The 16,589-nt window shown below is 68.7% G+C and overlaps 8 protein-coding genes across 8 annotated transcripts; 4 read left to right on the top strand and 4 right to left on the bottom strand.

Annotated features, from left to right (window-relative positions):
• Nucleotides 1–12: 12 nt before the first annotated feature.
• Nucleotides 13–2,712, top strand: CDC6 (AAA ATPase; the record flags this gene model as incomplete). Its single annotated transcript, XM_069354834.1, has 2 exons — nt 13–811; nt 848–2,712. The coding sequence occupies 2 exons, from the start codon at nt 13–15 to the stop codon at nt 2,710–2,712; spliced, it is 2,664 nt and encodes an 887-aa protein (XP_069206905.1).
• Nucleotides 2,713–3,129: 417 nt separating this feature from the next.
• TMP1 (Thymidylate synthase) lies at nt 3,130–4,477 on the top strand (the record flags this gene model as incomplete). The annotated part of the gene is made up of 4 exons (XM_069354833.1): nt 3,130–3,169; nt 3,425–3,901; nt 3,968–4,223; nt 4,318–4,477. The coding sequence occupies 4 exons, from the start codon at nt 3,130–3,132 to the stop codon at nt 4,475–4,477; spliced, it is 933 nt and encodes a 310-aa protein (XP_069206904.1).
• Nucleotides 4,478–4,888: 411 nt separating this feature from the next.
• On the bottom strand, nt 4,889–5,612 carry Q8F55_006371 (uncharacterized protein; the record flags this gene model as incomplete). The annotated part of the gene is made up of 2 exons (XM_069354832.1): nt 4,889–5,391; nt 5,447–5,612. 2 exons carry the CDS (start codon nt 5,610–5,612, stop codon nt 4,889–4,891), a joined length of 669 nt encoding a protein of 222 aa, XP_069206903.1.
• Nucleotides 5,613–5,722: 110 nt separating this feature from the next.
• On the bottom strand, nt 5,723–6,257 carry Q8F55_006370 (uncharacterized protein; the record flags this gene model as incomplete). The annotated part of the gene is made up of 2 exons (XM_069354831.1): nt 5,723–6,216; nt 6,254–6,257. 2 exons carry the CDS (start codon nt 6,255–6,257, stop codon nt 5,723–5,725), a joined length of 498 nt encoding a protein of 165 aa, XP_069206902.1.
• A 2,155-nt stretch (nt 6,258–8,412) lies between these two features.
• Q8F55_006369 (uncharacterized protein) lies at nt 8,413–9,273 on the top strand (the record flags this gene model as incomplete). The annotated part of the gene is made up of 1 exon (XM_069354830.1): nt 8,413–9,273. One exon carries the CDS (start codon nt 8,413–8,415, stop codon nt 9,271–9,273), a length of 861 nt encoding a protein of 286 aa, XP_069206901.1.
• Nucleotides 9,274–10,937: 1,664 nt separating this feature from the next.
• On the bottom strand, nt 10,938–11,450 carry Q8F55_006368 (uncharacterized protein; the record flags this gene model as incomplete). Its single annotated transcript, XM_069354829.1, has 1 exon — nt 10,938–11,450. One exon carries the CDS (start codon nt 11,448–11,450, stop codon nt 10,938–10,940), a length of 513 nt encoding a protein of 170 aa, XP_069206900.1.
• Nucleotides 11,451–12,180: 730 nt separating this feature from the next.
• Nucleotides 12,181–14,169, bottom strand: Q8F55_006367 (uncharacterized protein; the record flags this gene model as incomplete). The annotated part of the gene is made up of 5 exons (XM_069354828.1): nt 12,181–12,351; nt 12,388–13,335; nt 13,377–13,981; nt 14,067–14,114; nt 14,151–14,169. 5 exons carry the CDS (start codon nt 14,167–14,169, stop codon nt 12,181–12,183), a joined length of 1,791 nt encoding a protein of 596 aa, XP_069206899.1.
• Nucleotides 14,170–14,695: 526 nt separating this feature from the next.
• Nucleotides 14,696–16,550, top strand: Q8F55_006366 (uncharacterized protein; the record flags this gene model as incomplete). The annotated part of the gene is made up of 4 exons (XM_069354827.1): nt 14,696–14,912; nt 15,011–15,593; nt 15,626–16,224; nt 16,261–16,550. 4 exons carry the CDS (start codon nt 14,696–14,698, stop codon nt 16,548–16,550), a joined length of 1,689 nt encoding a protein of 562 aa, XP_069206898.1.
• Between the last annotated feature and the right edge of the window lie 39 nt (nt 16,551–16,589).

Below are 16,589 nucleotides of genomic sequence, written 5' to 3'. Positions count from 1 at the left end.
ACCCTCCCCACCATGGCGCCGTCGACCAAGCGCACGCGCGCGAGCGCAGACGCAGAAGACGCAGCCTCCGACCCCATCACCCCGACCGCGACCCCGCCGCCCGCGCGCACTGCCCCTCCCGCTGCCGGCCCCCCTCCCCCCCGGCCGCCGCGCCGCCGTCCCCTCCCGACCGCGCTGGCCCCACCCACCCCCGGCACGCCGGCGCACCCTTCGCCCGCGTCCTCGGCCGCCGCGAGCCCACGGCCCCCGTCCCGCCCCTCGTCGACCACCCCGAGCCGCACGTCGACCCCGTCACGCGCGGCACCGTCCACCACCCCCCTGCGATCGCGCCCCCCGTCGACCCGCGCGCGCCTCGCCCTCGCGCCGACACCAGAGGGAACACCCACCCGCGCACCCCTTACACGGTCTGCGTCACTCTTTTCGCCGGCCGCGCGCGGCGCTAACACGCCTCCCGACAATGTCGCCGGGTTTGTGGCGGCCGCGCCCGTCGGATCCGGCCAGCGCGGTGGGACGGCTGTGCTGACGCGCGCCGCGAGCATGAGCGCCGTGCCGAGCGCGGCGGCGTTGAAGGATGCTGTTGGGGCCGGCGGAGGCGGCGTGCCACCCGTCAAGGGAGGGTCCGACGACATCGGCATTGGCGGGCCTAGCCGCCGCTGGGGGAAGGGCAAGGAGAATGTCCCCCCACCCAAGGACGAGAACGCGGCGGCTGAGGGCTCGCGCAAGCGCGTCCGTGTCAGCAGGAGGGAGAGCAGTTCGACGCCGGGGCGGACGCGCTCGGCGTCGGTCGCCAGTGTTCGTAGTGAGACAGCCAGTGAGTCGCGCCGCGAGGCCCGCGTGCTGACCCCAGGCATCGCGTCCGTCGGCCCGTCGTCCAGCTCGTCGCGTCCAAGCTCGTGGGCAGCGCGCACGCCTTCGTGCCTGCCCTCGCCTTCGCCGTCACCCTCGACCGCCACGTCCATGTCGTTTGACCGCTTCGAGTCGCCCCAGACCGACTCGCTCGACATTATCGAGGTGCTCGACGATGCGGGGGTGATGGACGTTGACGACGACTCGGACACTGATGTCGAGCTTGACACGACGCCGACAAAGAAGGGCAAGGGGGTCAGCAAGCGCGTCTTAGCCGCGCGAGCGCGTGCCGGTATTCGCCCCCAGGCGACTACGGGCGTGGTCGTCGAGACTTCTCCCGTCAACACAGAACTGGCAAACGCCGTCGAGATGATCAGCGTGAGGGGAAGGCGTTCGAGTCACGCCACCATCAGCCCGGAACGCGAGAACGCCTCGGACGACGCGTCGCCCCGCACCTTCTCTAACGCGTACCGTGCCCTCAAGGCCTCTCTCCGCCTTTCGTCGGCCCAGGCCGCCCCTCAGCACTCAGCCACCTCGGCGATCGTCGGACGCGACGACGAAAAGGCCGTCCTCCACTCGTACCTCTCCCTTGTGTCGTCTGCCGACGTCGGCATGTACATTTCGGGCCCGCCCGGTACGGGCAAGACGGCGCTCACGACGGCGCTTGGCCGCGAGCTTGCGCTCAACGGTTGGCGTGTCGTGGAGGTTGGCGTCATGGGCCTGCGTGCCGCCGACGTCTGGTCGCGTCTTGGTGACGAGCTCGGATGCGGAAAGAGCGAGGTCGACGTCGCCGCCTACCTCAAGGCCGTTAAGCAGAACGTGTTCATCATTCTCGACGAACTCGACTCGCTTCTCCCTCCTCCCCCCGGCATGCCCTCGGCCGCCACATCGCACACTCTCTCGCGTCTCTTCTCTCTCCCGCTTCTTTCGTCTTCCGGTCGCATGGTCAAGCTCGTCGGCATCAGCAACACGCTCGACCTGACTGTTCGTGCCAACCTGGTTCTCCCCGACGGCGCTCGCCCCCAGGTGCTCCCCTTCAAGGCGTATGGCGCGCTCGAGATGACCAACATTGTGTCAGCAAGGCTTGCAGCGGCGAGCGAAGGCCCGGAGGCTGCCCAGGTTGACGGCAACGCCGCCCAGCTGCTCTGCCGCAAGGTTGAGGCGCAGAACGGCGACCTCCGCATGTGCCTCGGCGTGCTCTCGGACGCCGTGTCCCTGGCTGAGGCCGAGTGGGTCAAGAAGAACGCTGGAGCCGAGACGCCCCGGCCACTCGTCAAGGTCTCGATGCCCCACGTCCTCAAGGCTTTCCAGTCGCATACTAGCAAGCTGCGAGCTGCCGCAGGCTCCTCGTCCACCGGATCGGCCTCGCCCACGACCCACAAGATCCGCTCGGTTCCGCTCCAAGGCCGTATGGTCCTTGTCTCGCTCCTCGTGTTCATCCTGCGCACGCGTACCGGCCTCGCGCCGTGCCCGAACGGCACTGCGTCGGATACCCTCACCGCATCGACGCTCTACGCGACGTATGTCCACCTGCTCAGCCACGACGCGTCGCCGTTCCCGCCGTCGCCCGAGAGCGACTACCGCGACCTGGTGTCCAACCTTGAGACGCTGGGCCTCGTGTCGCTCACGCAGGACGGCCGCCGCGCTCGCAGCCTGGCATCAGGGCCCAGCCCGCGCATCGAGCTGTGTGTCCGCGAGGCAGAGGTCAAGGACGGCCTGGGACTCGGCGTCAAGGGCGGTGTAGGCCTCGCCGAGGAGGAGGTGCAGCGGGTGTGGGCGCGCGAGGAGACGCGTGTTGCGCGTGTCAAGGCGCGGTCCGAGGCGGTGATTGAGCGTGCCGCGCAGGGCATTGCCGTGGCCGAGTAGGCGGTGGGTGCGTGCGTTGTGGTAGGGCTGTGTGCCCGGTAGTCCCCTGTGAAAGAAGAAGACGCGTCGCGACGCGCCGACGCGCCGACCCGACGCCCGAGTCCATGTTTAGAATTCAAGATGCCTGCCTGTGCAGTGCCGCATAAGTTATTATTGCAGTCTTCTTTGTAGTCTTCATTGCCATGCATTGTTCATGTTACAGCAAGTCCAAGCGCAAGGTCAGTCGCGTCGAGGGTCGAGCGGAAGCAAATCGATTTCCTGATCAGCGGCGCGACGCGCTTGTGGATCAAATGAGCGTGGGCGGCGCGGAGCGCGTCTGTTGTTTTGAACACGTAACCTGTCTCGACTCGACATTATCTCAGAGTATAACATCTGTGCTTGGCACAGCAGACCACGACGACCGCAACGATAGACAACATGCCCACGGCCGTGACGGAGCGGGCGAACCCCGAGCATGGTGAGTGGCGTGGAGGGCGGGCGGGGAGGTCGGCGTCGGCGTCGGCGCTGCGGGGGCTGGTGCTCGGCGGGTCGAGGGACCGCGGCGCGACATGTAGCCGCGCCGCGCATTGTCGGGCTCGAGCTGTGCCGGTCGAGTCGCGTAGTGGGACGAGAGGCGAGCCTCGCCTCCAGCGAGTCCCACCTCTGCTCCCTACCTCCCCCAACCTCCCCTCACTCCCCACCCCCCACCCCGACCGCCCCGCTAACAAGCCAGAGGAGTACCAGTACCTCGACGTAATCTCGCGCATCATCGCGACCGGGCAGCCGCGCCCCGACCGCACAGGAACGGGCACGCTCGCGCTCTTCGCACCCCCGTCCCTCCGCTTCTCGCTAGCGAACGGCACGCTGCCCCTGCTCACCACGAAGCGCGTCTTCACGCGCGGCGTGATCGAAGAGCTGCTCTGGTTCGTCGCGGGCTGCACAGACGGCAACGTGCTCGCCGAGAAGGGCGTGCACATCTGGGCCGGGAACGGGAGCCGCGAGTTCCTCGACAAGGTCGGGCTGGGACACCGGCGCGAGGGCGACCTCGGGCCCGTGTACGGCTTCCAGTGGCGCCACTTCGGCGCCGCGTACGGCACGTGCGAGGACGACTATACTGGCAAGGGGGTCGACCAGCTCGCTGAGGTGATCGACAAGATTAAGAACAACCCGACGGATAGGCGTATCGTGCTGAGCGCGTGGAACCCTGCCGGTGAGTAGTGGAGCTGCCCAGGCCAGTCGCAGCGCGAGCTCGCGCTGACGCGCTCGCCCCCGCCAGACCTCAAGCTCATGGCCCTCCCCCCGTGCCACATGTTCTGCCAGTTCTTCGTCACCCTCCCCGAGACCCCTGGGGCCCGGCCAAAGCTCTCGTGCCTCATGTACCAGCGCTCGTGCGACCTCGGCCTCGGCGTGCCCTTCAACATTGCGAGCTACGCGCTGCTCACGCACATGATTGCGTTTGTGACAGGGTGCGACGCGCACGAGTTCATCCTGCAGATGGGCGACGCGCACGTGTACCGGGATCATGTCGAGCCGTGAGTCGGGCGCGGCGCGAGGGAGCCCGCGAGCGTGGCGTCGACCGATGCCACGGCGGCCTCGCCAAACGTGGCACTGCTGACCCCCCCGCAGCCTCAAAACCCAGCTCGAGCGCACCCCCCGCCCGTTCCCCACGCTCCGGTTCAAGCGCAGCCTCGAGGAGATTGGCGACATTGACGGCTTTACGTACGACGACTTTGTCGTCGAGGGCTACAGCCCGCTGGGCAAGATCGAGATGAAGATGTCGGCGTAGGTTAGAGTGTACGATATGATGGATATTTTGTGTGCAGAGGGCGGGGGCGCGAGGGTGAGGTGGAGCACGGCGGTGCAGAGCAGGGCGGCACAGAGCAGGGCTATCGACTGTGGCCAGAGCATCATTCAAACCACAACTATTGATCCCTGCTGCACGACAGCTGCATTCGCCTGCCGGTGCCTACTCACTACGCGACTTGCCCAACGTCCAGAACTGTTCACGCCCCCACGCCCCCCGCCCCACGCCCCACCCATGCTCACAGCTCAATGCATTTACAACAGTACAGAAGGTGGCTAGGTGACAACGTAGAGACTAGTGCGCGGACAGAAATGAAGTATGGCGTCACCGACCGAACCTTGGTCGCGTGACATGGCTGCGCCTCGGTTGTAGTGTATCCTCCCCGAGTAAGAGCTAAATCATGCTCGGGTGGTTGAGGTAGAGCGCAGCGGGTTGGCCCTCTGCGGCAGGCTCGACAACCTCGTTCGGCTCCTCCTCGATGACAGAAGGCTTGGCGCGCGCGACAATCTGCTCGCAGATCGGGCAGTCGTCGACGCGCACCTGCGTCGCGGCGTGTTTGGCGTGGACAAGCAGGTTTGCACTGCCCTCGAGGTTGCCCTGCGTCGCCTGCAGCGCATGCGATGCGTCGGCCTCGGTGTACCCCAGGCGGACGAGCGCGGCGATGGATGCCGGGTCCGGCGCAGCGGGCGCCAAGAAACGCCGGTACCAGGGTGCTGCGGCCGGTGGAGGTGGAGGTGTGGCTGCGGAACTCGGCGCGTGCGCAGCCGACGCTGACAGCGTGCGCGAGTGGAACGGCGGTAGTGCAGAGGGCGACGTGAGGGGGTGGTAGGGGGATGTGTTGGAGCGGCGAGGCCTTGGAGGGGTGGTGGGGGTGGTGGGCGAGGTGGGCATGGTGGCTGGGAGAGAGTCAGCATCACTAACGGCTGCGCAGCTGGCGGCGCCAACACCTACTAGTGATGTGGATGAGAGAGTCGTGGCTATGGGCGATGAGAAGGAGAGTGCAGATGCAATGCCATGGGTTGAGCAGCGCTCTGCTGTGCGAGGGAGAGTGTCGAGTGTGTCTTGAGAGATATGTGTGAGAGTTGAGATTGATGGTGAGATGGCGGTCAAAGACCATTTCGGGGGTGCTTGGGCTGGGAGTTTGCTTGGCGGTGGCATTTGACAAGGATACCCGACACAAATCGGCCGCGCGATTCAACAAGCATTGAGTCGGGCTCACCGTGGCGTCTAGGCCATGACGGCCGCCGGGCCTTGAATGCGAGGCGACGCCGCTGCAATGGTCCCGCCGCCGACACGGGACATTGCCGGGCGTTTGTCGCTGCTGCCCAGCGCACTGGCCAGGTTCATTGCGCTGTCACCGCGCTTGCGCTTGCGCCGGCGAACGTCCTTGAGCTCCTGTAGAAGCTGGCGCTCGCGCTCGACGACGGCGGCGAGCTCGCGTGCGCGCGCAGCGTTGGCGAGGCACACCTGGCAGTCGGGGACTGGCCGGCCTGGCGGCGCATACTTTGCGTGTTTGGCGTGCACGAGCAGGTTCTTTGCGCGCTCCTGCTCGTTCTGGGCCGAGATGAGCGCACGCCGCGCGGCCTGTGGGGCGAACCCGAGCTCGTTGACGAGGTGGTGCAGCGCCTGCGGGTCGGGCCGTGGTCCCAGCACTGTGAGCGTTGGGAGGAGGCGCTTCCACCACGCGCGGTTGTGCTGGCGGGTCGTTGTGGACGGTGACTCTGGGGGGTGAGCTGGGGCGGGCGTGCGTGCACTTACTCATGAAGTTGGTGCGATGGGAGGATGAGATACGTCGCAGGCGATCACTTGATGTGGGCCGGGGTGAGCAGTCGCCGGGCCGTGGGGATGAGTGCGGGCAGGGCAGCAGGCCGCAGTGAAGGTTTAATATAGCGCGCTTCTATTGTTGGCGGGGGGTGGGGGGTGACGGTGGCCGCTGCTGCGTCGAGCGGCGCGAGGTGGCTGGCTATGGCTATGCACGAGAGCGGCGCAGTGCGCAGTGACGAGTTGTGCGATGCGGCGTGCAATGCGTCGAGGAGCTGGCCGAGTGGGCGGGGCGTCGGGCGCGCTGAGCTGTTGCTGATGTGATGGCGCGGCGGGCGGGCGAGACGAAGAGGGAAGGTGGTGATGGCGGAAGACGAGATGTGCGTGGGCGAGGGAGGGGCTGAAGATGCAGAGGGATAGACGGGCGAGGCGAGGCGAGGCTTTGAGAAGGCAGTGGGCGGTGGGGAGAAGCACAGAAGAGAAGCCGGCGTGTGATGGGTGTGTGATGGGTACAGAGGTGTTTGTGGTGATTGCAAGTGGTCTATGCGTGCAGCGTGCAGCGTGCAGCACTCGTCGCCGTCGTCGCCGTGATAAAAACCGCGCACTGCGTCGCAATGGCCAGCAGAAAGCAGCAATGGACACGTCGTGGTAAAGACCAAACTCGGAGACCGGCCAGCCAGGTCAACAAGTCAGGCGACCAGCGGCCAGCGGCGAGCGGCCAGGGGAGCAAAGGGCCAGGCCGCGGTAGTCGAGCCGTCGTGGGAGTTGTCCTGCTCGCTCACTCGTTATGCACTGCGCGAGCCGCCTGGTACACGTTGCGTGATTTAATCCTCTCACTTTCCCATCACTGCGGCGCATGCAGCGTCTAGTCGCCGCCGCGGCTGTCGTCGTCGTCGTCGTCGTCTGCGCCGCGTCGTCAACACCCACGTCGAGTCAAAATAGAACGCGCCGAGAAATGGTGCGACGCGGCAACTTGACGTCACGGCGGGGGGGGCGAGGGGGCAACTCCGCTGCGACTGCACTTGTATGCTGCATGCTCGCGACGTGCTACATACTCACAACGGGAGCGGCATGCATAGCGACGCGACAGCACGACGCACACTGGCACCATCAGACTGCTTGGGGCGGCCGGGGTCACGCATCGCGCCGGTACGCCGCCTCCGACGCCGCCGCGCACGTCCCTCCGTGCGCGGCCCAAGCTCATCTCCGAGACAGCGACTGACAGCGACAGCGGCAGTGGCAGTCTCGATAACGTGCATGCGTCGCCGTGGCTGTACGGCGTAGGTGCACAGCTGCAGCCGCTCACGCGACCAGCAAAGGCGCAAAGGCACGCGGCGCGAGACCAGACCCCGGCGTACGTCGCCGCGTGGCCGACCGCGTCGTCGGCGGCCTGCCAAGACGCGTGTGCACGCGACCTGCACCAGGCTCACCTCAAACGATAAGCTGCTTGCGGCGGTGCTTGGCGTCGCGCTCCGTCGACTGAAGTCGGCACGCACGTGTCGGCTGGGGGTGGGTGGCTTGGCGCGGGCCGGGGCAGTCTAACGCGGAGCCGACTCGGGACGCTGTTGTCGTCTCTCGTCGTCGCTCCTCTTGCCTTCTCGCTCCTCTCTCACCCCATCGCGCTTCTTCTCGTATCGACGACGGGCCAAAGTCGAGGACAGGCGAAGCTTCAGTGCCCCTGCACCTCAGCACACATCGCCGCTCACCTCCGAGCTCGACCCGACCCACCGGACCAACTCTGCTCCGATCATGTTCTGTGCGTCCCCCTCCCGCTCGTGCTGACGATAGCCCGGCGCCGAAGCACGCAGGAGCCGAGCCGGACAGGCCTGTTCAGGCGGCGCGACACCGAGCCGGCGGTCCCCGCGCCCGCGGCGCCAGCCTCCGCCCCCGCCGCGAGCAGCGCTCCCGCCGACGCCGCCGCGACGCTGCCCTCGCCGCCGCAGAGCCCGCCAGTGCAGCCGACAGCACCCTACGCTTGGCCAGCAGCGTCCCAAGGGCCGAGCCACTGGCCCCAGCCCCCGTCCCAACCGACCCCGCCACCCCCGCCCCACCACCCCCCGCCCCAGCTGCACTCGCCGCCGCAGTCGCCGCCGCTCGCGCCGCGCGACTATGCGCGCCCGCCGCCGCCGCCCCCGCGCAATTGGCAGCCTCCGCACATGACCCAGCCGGCCCAGTCCCCGCCCCAGCCCCAACCCCAACCCCCCGCCTACCGCCCGCCACACATCGCCAACCTCACGGCGCTCGAGGGCGGGCGCGCGCAGCCCAACCCCCTCCTCCCCCCGGGGCCAAACGGTACCGTGTTCGGCCTGACGCCGGACCAGCTCGGCGCGCGTATTGCGGCGCTCGAGGCGTCCCCCATCGTCCGGCTCGGCGCCTTCTTCGACCGCTTCGACCCGCCCCCGCGCGCGCCGCCACCCCCGCCGCGCGACGCGGCGCTAGAGGAGCGCATGGGCAACCTCTTCATCGCGCGCGGCGCCGACCCGGCGCAAGTGACGCCGCACATGCCCGAGCTCGCGGCGGTCATGGCGCAGAACGCGGCGCTGAGCAACCAGCTCGCACACGAGCGCGCGTACAAGGCCCACCGGGAGGCGTGGCACGCCGCCAACCCCCGCCGAGGCGTCTTCGGCACGCGGCCAGCGACGCCGCCGCTGCCTCCCCTCCCGGAGGAAGCGCTGACCGACCCCCAGGGCCTGCTCGAGCACATGGTCCACGGCGCCGGGCTGCTGCAGGCCCCCGTCCCGGGGTGCAAGTACTGCGTCCCGGTGGCACAGATGCGCGAGGGCATGGCGCGCCAGTACGAGGACCACCAGGCGGGTCTGAGGCGGCGGCGCGAGGAGCGCTGGCGGCAGCGCGTGGGCGAGTGGCGCGCGCGCTACGGGCGCGAGTATGACCACGCGCGGGCGGCGGGGGTGCAGGATCGGTTTGGGGAGGGGTGGGAGTATCTCGAGGGCGGGGCGGCGTGGGACGCGCTGCAGGCGGAGGAGGAGAGGCGGGCGCCGCGGTACTCGTCGGATTGAGGGGGAGCCGCGAAGCGGCGAGCCGGGCGCGGCGTCGACGAGGCCACGGGTGTGTCGAGAATGCGGACGGCATTGTGGTCGCCGCGGTGGAGCCGGCCCACATTTCACAACGTTTCGTCCGCACACCACCCGCCACACGCTCCACAGCGGCGAACGGCGGCTCGACGCCGCCGCCGAAGGCCAGGGCCAGGTCCGTGGCGTGGAGCGGCGGCGCCGTGCTCCACTGCGCCGCCCCACTACTCCGCCCCTCTGCGCGATGCTCTAGTCGGTCGCATCAAGACATGATTATACAACAGTAGTCTAGTTTGTATGGCCACGCACGCGGGGGCTATTAATAGTGGCGGTTTTCTCACAGCCAATTGGGGGGGTTGGGCGGCTGTGCGGTGGCGGCCGAGGAGCCGCCGAGGAGCCGCAGCGGCGGCGGCGGCGGCGGGGTATGCAGCTCGCGCGAGCGGCATGGCGCAAGGGCTGGGCCCGGGGTGTCGTGAGCCGGGCGGCAGTGACCACGGCAGGACGCAGCGGAGCGGGCTGGAGTCCGACTCGCTACACCTCGCTACTCCGCCTCGCCGCGCGCTCGGCGCTCCGCCGCCGTCTATCCTCGCCGCGGCAGAGCGCGCACTCGGGGTACACTCTGCGCGCTGCGCCCGCGTGCTGGCCGAGTACGATGACGTGGCGGGCGTGCGCGAGCGCGTCGCGCGCGGCGCGCGGGTCGCCGCCTGCCTGTGCCAAAGCTGCGGCCGCCTCGTGCCGCCCGTACCCGAGCTGCACGAGCTGCGCGATGCTCCCCTCGTCCGCGGCGCGGTTGAGCCGCGAGACGAAGCGCGACCAGAGGGAGGGCTTGGGCCCGGACGCCGACGACGGCGAGGTTGAGGACGAGGGCGCGGACGAGGGCGGTGGGCGGGGAGCGCCGAGGTGGTAAGGGAGCTGGAGGGGGAGGGGATGCGCCGCCTCGTGCCGCTCCGCCGCGCGCCGCGGCGTCGTAGCGGAGTATATTGGCGCGTGCTCGGGGGACGAGGTACGCCGGAGCGGGGCGCGCGCGAACGCCAACGCCGCCGTCGGGCTGCTCGGCGTGCTGGGCGCCGGCGTCGAGTCGTTCGAGGCGGGCATGGCTGAGGTGAGCGGGGCGCGAGCAGCTCGACCTACCCGTTATGAGTGCGATGCCAACTGCATTGTCAGAGTTGTCGTGTATGTACAGAGATGGACGAGTGTTGTGTGGAGCTCGTCGCCGCCCATTGCTTTTATTCTCGGCACAGGCTATACATAGCCATGTGGCGTGGCGCAGCTGCCGCGCTGCCGGCTCGGCCGTGGGGCCGGCACAGTCGGCATGTGGTGCGGCGTGTGCCTTGGGTGTGCATGTGGTGCGGTGGGGTGTGGTGCGTGCTGCGTGCTGCACATGCACATGCTGCTGCTGCTGCTGCTGGGGTTGCTGGCCTCTGAAAATAATCTGCGCGACGACCACGACGACGTCGTCGCCACTCCGGCAGACGCCGAGCCCCGCCCGCCAGCCCCCAGCCCCGAGCCACACAGCCCGCCGGGCAGCGCCGAGCCAGTAGTCAGCACTCGCATCTATCGGCCCGATATACATCGCCCAAGATATGTATAGTGCGCGTCGCTGCGCCGCCTCCGCTGCGCCGCTGCGCGCGATATGTATAGCGGCTACGCAGCTACAGCTCAAGCCCCCACGGATACCGCTTCCGGCCCGGCACCGTGCGCCACCCGTCGGCGCTGGCGACCGTGTCGTCCGCGCCGGCGGTGGCCCCGATCGCGTCGATGCTGTCGGTGGAGTCGGTGCGCGGCGGCGCAGCCGTCGCCGACGCAGGCGCAGGCGCTAGCGGGGCGGAGGCGGCGGCCGGGGGGAGCACGGCGCCCTCGCTCCGCGTGTGCTTGTGCCTCGTCGCCACCGGCCCCTCTTCCTCGTCGTCGATGGCGAAGCGCGCCCGCTGCCTCACGCGCGGCCGCCGGCGCCAGCTCGACGCTATCCGCTCAGCTTGGGAGTGCGCGTCGATCTCGCGCTCGCGCGCGAGGTCGAGCCCGCCGCGGAACGCCGTGGGGAGGGACAGCGAACGCGCGTGGGCCGTGCCTCCCCCCGCTTCCTCGGCCTTGGCCTGCGCCGCCGCCGCCGTCGCTGTCGGGCTCGGCGCCGCCCCACGCCCCTCGCACCACTCGCACCCCGCCATGCGCTCCCCCCCACCCCCCTCGAGGTGCGCGACGAGAAAGTGCGCGCACATCCTCACGTCCCCGCGCACCACTTTCGCCGCCCACACCGCCTCGAAGTGGGGGAAGCCCATCGCGACGAGGTGCCGCACTTTCGCGCGGTTGGCCGGCAGGTGGGGCCTGATGTGGGTCGCGACCGCGGCTGCGAGGCGCTGGAAGCGCGCGAGGAGGGGCGTGAGCGGCGAGCTTGCGGCGCCGCGCGGCGTGGGCGGGGTGGGGGCGCCCTCGGGCCAGAGGGGGGGGGAGGGTCTGGCCTGGGCGTCAGCGCCGTGCTGGCGGGGTGCTTACGCGTCATGTCGTCGTTGTGGTCTGTTGCTGGGCTTGTCGTTGTCTTGGTCGTTGGAGCTGCTCTGCTCGCCGCCGCTGAACAAAAGTCTGTAGGCCGACACCTGCGCGCGCGCCGGCGCAAACTTGGGCGTGCCGTGGGCGCCGTGGGCCTGCCCACTCAGCGTTCACCACCCACTCCGCGCTGTGCTCGCAACGCCCAGTGCGGCTGTGAGTTTCACTTGGCGGGGGGCAGCCGACGGCCGTAGACGACCCAGTGCACGGACACGAGCTCGAGGCGCGTGGCGGCGCACCGACGCGGCGACCAGCGCGCCGCCACGCGCCGCCACGCGCCACGCTCGGCCTGGTACGGACGCAGCGTACGGGCATTCGGCACACCACGGCGCAACATCGCCCTAAATGCATCCCCTACATGATGAACTTTTTCTGCTCGCGCAGCAGCACGGCGGAAATGTCCTGCTTCGTACCCCCCTCGCGCTCGAGCTCGCGCACGCGCACAAGCAGCCCGACGGTGCGGTGCACGTGGTGGCCGCCGCCGGCGCGCGCCGTCTCGCCCAGGCGGTTGACGATCCAGTCAAACTGCAACGTCAGCAACACTCCCACCCGCGGCCCCACCTGCTCGTCATCCTTCGCCTCGAGGCCCGCAAAGAACAGGGGCCGGTGGAACACGGTGCTCGCGACGTCGGGGTGCAGCGCCGCCAGGTTGCGCGACACGGCGTAGATGCGCTCGGCGGCGCGCGCGGGCGGCGGGAGCCCGAGGATGCGGCACAGGTATATCACGATCATGTTGTACAGGCAGCCCAGGAGGCAGAGCGTGACGAGCTGCGGGGTCGGCTGCATGTCCTTTGGCGCGGGCGCGTCGGACGTCGTGAGCGACGAGATGCCGTCAAGCGCCGCGCCGTCGTACTTGTCCTGGAGCGCGGAGAGCGCCGCAAACAGCTCATCGCCGTCGGCCAGGAGCTTGCGCACGGCGTCCGTATTCCCCTTTTCCCGGCCATCGCGCAACGCCCCGTCAAGGCGGATGCAGCGCGCCGAGAAGTGGTTGAGCCGGAGCAGCTGCATGCTCTCCGGGTGCCAGCTGTCGGCGAGCTCCGTGTCGAGCAGCGAGTGGGCCAGCTCGAACGTATACTCTGCCTTTCCGCGGTGGAACATGCTCGCGCGGACGTCAAAGCTGGACAGGAGCACGGCCATGCGCTGCCCCATGACCGAGAGGTGCGCGAGCGTCTCTGCCGGCCGCACGCAGAGATACTTTGCGAGGTCGAGCAGCCCCTGGATGCTCGAGGGGTCGTTGCCCAGGCCAATCTCGTACTGGCAGTACACCTTGATAGCTGACAACACCGGCTCGATGTTGTCGGTGCTGTCGGACGCGAGGTGCGCGCTCAGCGCGAGGAAGCACGCCTCGTGCTTGGCCTGCGCGTACGTGAGCGCCTGCTCGCGGCGCGCGTCCAGGCTCGGCAGCGAGAGGCCTAGGGAGAGGGCCGACCACGCCAGGATGCCGAGGTAGAGCGGCGGGAAGAAGAGGGACACTGCGAAGACCGAGAGGAAGTGGTTCGGGAGGTGGGGCTGGGCAGTCAGCGTGCTGGCCCAAGCCAGGCCGCACTCACCCCTCTCATCTTGGCCCACTGGCTCGACCGCTCGAGATAGAAGGCGATGTACGGCTGGTCCTCTAGCTGGAGGACGACGGGGCTGGCCCCGCCCGCCGCAGGGGTCGAGCTGCTGCTCGTGCTCGCGATCGGCGTGAAGGGGATCACGGGGGGTACGCCGCCAAACACGTTGAGGCTCGCCGCGACGGCCGCGTCGAGCGCGTCGCGCGGGAACGCGGCCAGGTCGACCGTGCCGAGCCCAAACGGATCCTCCGGGGCGCTGAGGGCAAAGTCGAACAGCCCAGGCGGGAGCTGGGTGAGCGGCAGGGGCGGCACGGCGGGGGCCTGCGCGAGCGGCGCCGAGGCCGCGACGTCGGCGAGGAGGGGGAGGACGGAGGCCGCGCCCCAGCTCTGCTGCCACTTGTCGTCTGTGGCTGTCGCTGTTGCCGGGCGCACGGGCGAGCGCGAGCGCGACTTGGCGGCGCGGCGCCGCAGCGGCTGGTGGTTGGGGTCGTTGACGTCGGCCTCGACGGGCCACGTGCATTTCAGCGAGAGGCGCGTGCAGTGCGCGCACTGTGGTCGCTCGCGGGTACATCCCACACGGCGCTTGCGGCAGGTGAGGCAGCCTGGGCAGAGGTGATCAGGTCGGAGCGAGTGAAGCGAGCGAGCGGGCAGTGTCAGCGAGGAGGAGTAGCCGGCACAAACACCCACCATCCTTCCGCCGCGTGTGGCCCTTGCGCCGGCCCTCGTCTGCTGCGCCTGGGGTGAGTGGGTGCGCGGGATACATGCACGTACTGCTCTGCGCTGGCGGCATGTTTTATAGGGATGGGGATTGGGGGGAGGTGGGGGGGTGGGAAGATGGGCGTTAGCGGTAGTAGCGATACACCCTGTTTGTTTTTAGGTTGGTCGAGTCGCGGTCGTCGGGTCGAGTCCGTCACCCCACTCACTCGCCGCCGAAGCGCCGAGTAGTATGCCGGCGCTACTGCTCCTGCTGCTCCTGCCTCGCCCACCCGCCCACCGACCGCCGCCCGCGTGCGCCATCCCCGCACCGTATCACCCATGCTCGCGTGCTCACTCTGGCCAGTGGCAGCGGCGAGCGCGGCGATTGCCCTCGGCCCAGGGCTGTCGGCGCCCTGTCCCGAGCCGAACATAGCAGCCGGCAGCAGGAGGCCTCACGTGAGCCACTGCTCGTACACCAGCCCTAGATAGATGGCGACTGACGATTATTTTCATATTGCCAAGGATTCCGGCGAGGAGAGCGAGGAGCAGCCGGGATAGAGGCATAGATACGGGCACCTGCTGCTGATCGCTTTCTGACTACTTACTTACTCACTGACTCGATGGGAGCGAAGCAGCACACCGAGCTGGAGGCCGCGCCCCAACTCCCGGCGCACGGCGTCGAGCCGGCGGCGCACGACCTCGACCTCGAGCTGGCCGCCTCGGCCGACGAGAAGCGCGACCGCGACACCGGCGACGAGGGCAACGTGCTCTCCGCGGCTGAGGGGAATCTCAAGCGCGGGCTGGGGCAGCGGCACCTGTCGATGCTTGCGCTGGCCGGTGAGTGCGGCGTGGAGGCGGGGAGAGCTTTCCCCCCACCCGCCACCTCCCTTCCTCCTCCCCCTCGCACACGCGCTGACGCGCGTGTACTCGCCCAGGCGCAATCGACGGCGGCTTCTTCCTCTCCCTCGGCGGCAGCATCAGCACCGGCGGCCCGCTCGGCGCGCTCCTCGCCTACATCTTCATCGGCGCCGTGGTCTGCAGCGTGCAGTTTGCCGTCGGCGAAGTATCCGCCTTCATGCCGGTCACCGGCTCTTTCGTGCGGCACGCCGAGGTGCTCGTCGACCCGGCGTGCAGCTTCGCGCTGGGCTGGAACCTCGTGTACGGCAACTGGCTTTCCGTGCCCTCTGAAATCGTCGCCATCTGCGTGCTCTTCCAATACTGGACCGACCTCAACTCGTCCGTCTTCATCGTCGTCTTCATGCTCCTCACCGCGGCCGTAGCGTACTCCGGCATCCGGGTCTTCGGCGAGCTCGAGTTCGGGTTTGCGCTGCTCAAGATCGCGCTCATCGTCGCGCTCATCCTCTACGGGCTGATTACCTCGCTCGGCGGCATTAAAGGCGTGGACCGCATCGGGTTCCGGTACTGGCGCAGCCCGGGCCCCTTCGTGCCGCACATCGCCGAGGGCGCGTGGGGCCAGTTCCTCGGCTTCTGGAGCGTGCTCATCTACTCGGTCTTCAGGTGGGTCGCGGCCACGAGCCCGCTGACCCCAGCTTTGCCGGCGTCGAATCCGTCGCCATGGCAGCGGCCGAGGTCCGCTCGCCGCGCCAGGCCATCCCCAAGGCCGTGCGGCGCGTCTTCGTGCGTGTGACCCTCTTCTACGTCCTCAGCGTGCTCGTCATCGGCATGATCGTGCCGAGCGACGACCCGCGCATAGCCGAGGACGCGGGCACGGCCGCAACCTCGCCGTTTTTGATCGCGGCCCAGGCCGCGGGCAACACCGTGTGGCCGAGCATCGTCAACGCGGTCGTCATAACCTCCGCGTGGAGCAGCGGCAACCAGGCCCTCCTGGCCGGCTCGCGCGTGCTCTACGGCCTCGCGGTGAAGCGGCACGCGCCGGCCGTCTTCCTCCGCACGAATCGCTTCGGCGTGCCCTACGTCGCCGTGACGACAAACGTCGCTTTCGCCGCGCTCGCGTTCATGAGCCTGTCGAACACCGCGCTCACCGTCTTCTACTGGTTCCTCAACATCGTTGGCTGTGGCGTGCTCATCTCGTGGAGCGCCATCCTCATCAACCACCTCCGGCTGCGCGCAGCCTTCAGGGTGCAGCGCCTCGACCCGGCCCAGCTGCCGTGGTACAACTCGTGGACTGGTGCGTTGGAGTGCCGAGCACGCACGCTGACCCCAGTCATTTCGTCCTCCGCGTCCCTCGCCCTCTGCTCCATCCTCCTCCTGACTAACGGCTTTGTGGCCTTCACAAAGGGCAACTGGTCCACGTCGACCTTTATCACGGCGTACATTGACCTCGCGGTTGTCGGCACCCTGTTTGTCATTTGGAAGCTCGTCAGGCGCACAAAGTTTGTACGCCTCCAGGACATTCCCCTCGAGAGCATGCTCGAGCATATTGCGCGCACGCCAGAGCCGCCGCTCGAGAAGAGCAAGGGGTGGGTGCGCTTCGTGTCCTGGCTCTGGGACTAGGTGGGGCGTGGCTCTGGGACGAGGTGGGGTGTTTGTGCT

Source organism: Vanrija albida, assembly GCF_041260175.1.
Source record: "Vanrija albida strain AlHP1 chromosome Unknown contig_5, whole genome shotgun sequence".
Classification (NCBI taxonomy): Eukaryota; Fungi; Basidiomycota; class Tremellomycetes; order Trichosporonales; family Trichosporonaceae; genus Vanrija; species Vanrija albida.
This window is presented reverse-complemented; position numbering and strand designations above follow the sequence as displayed.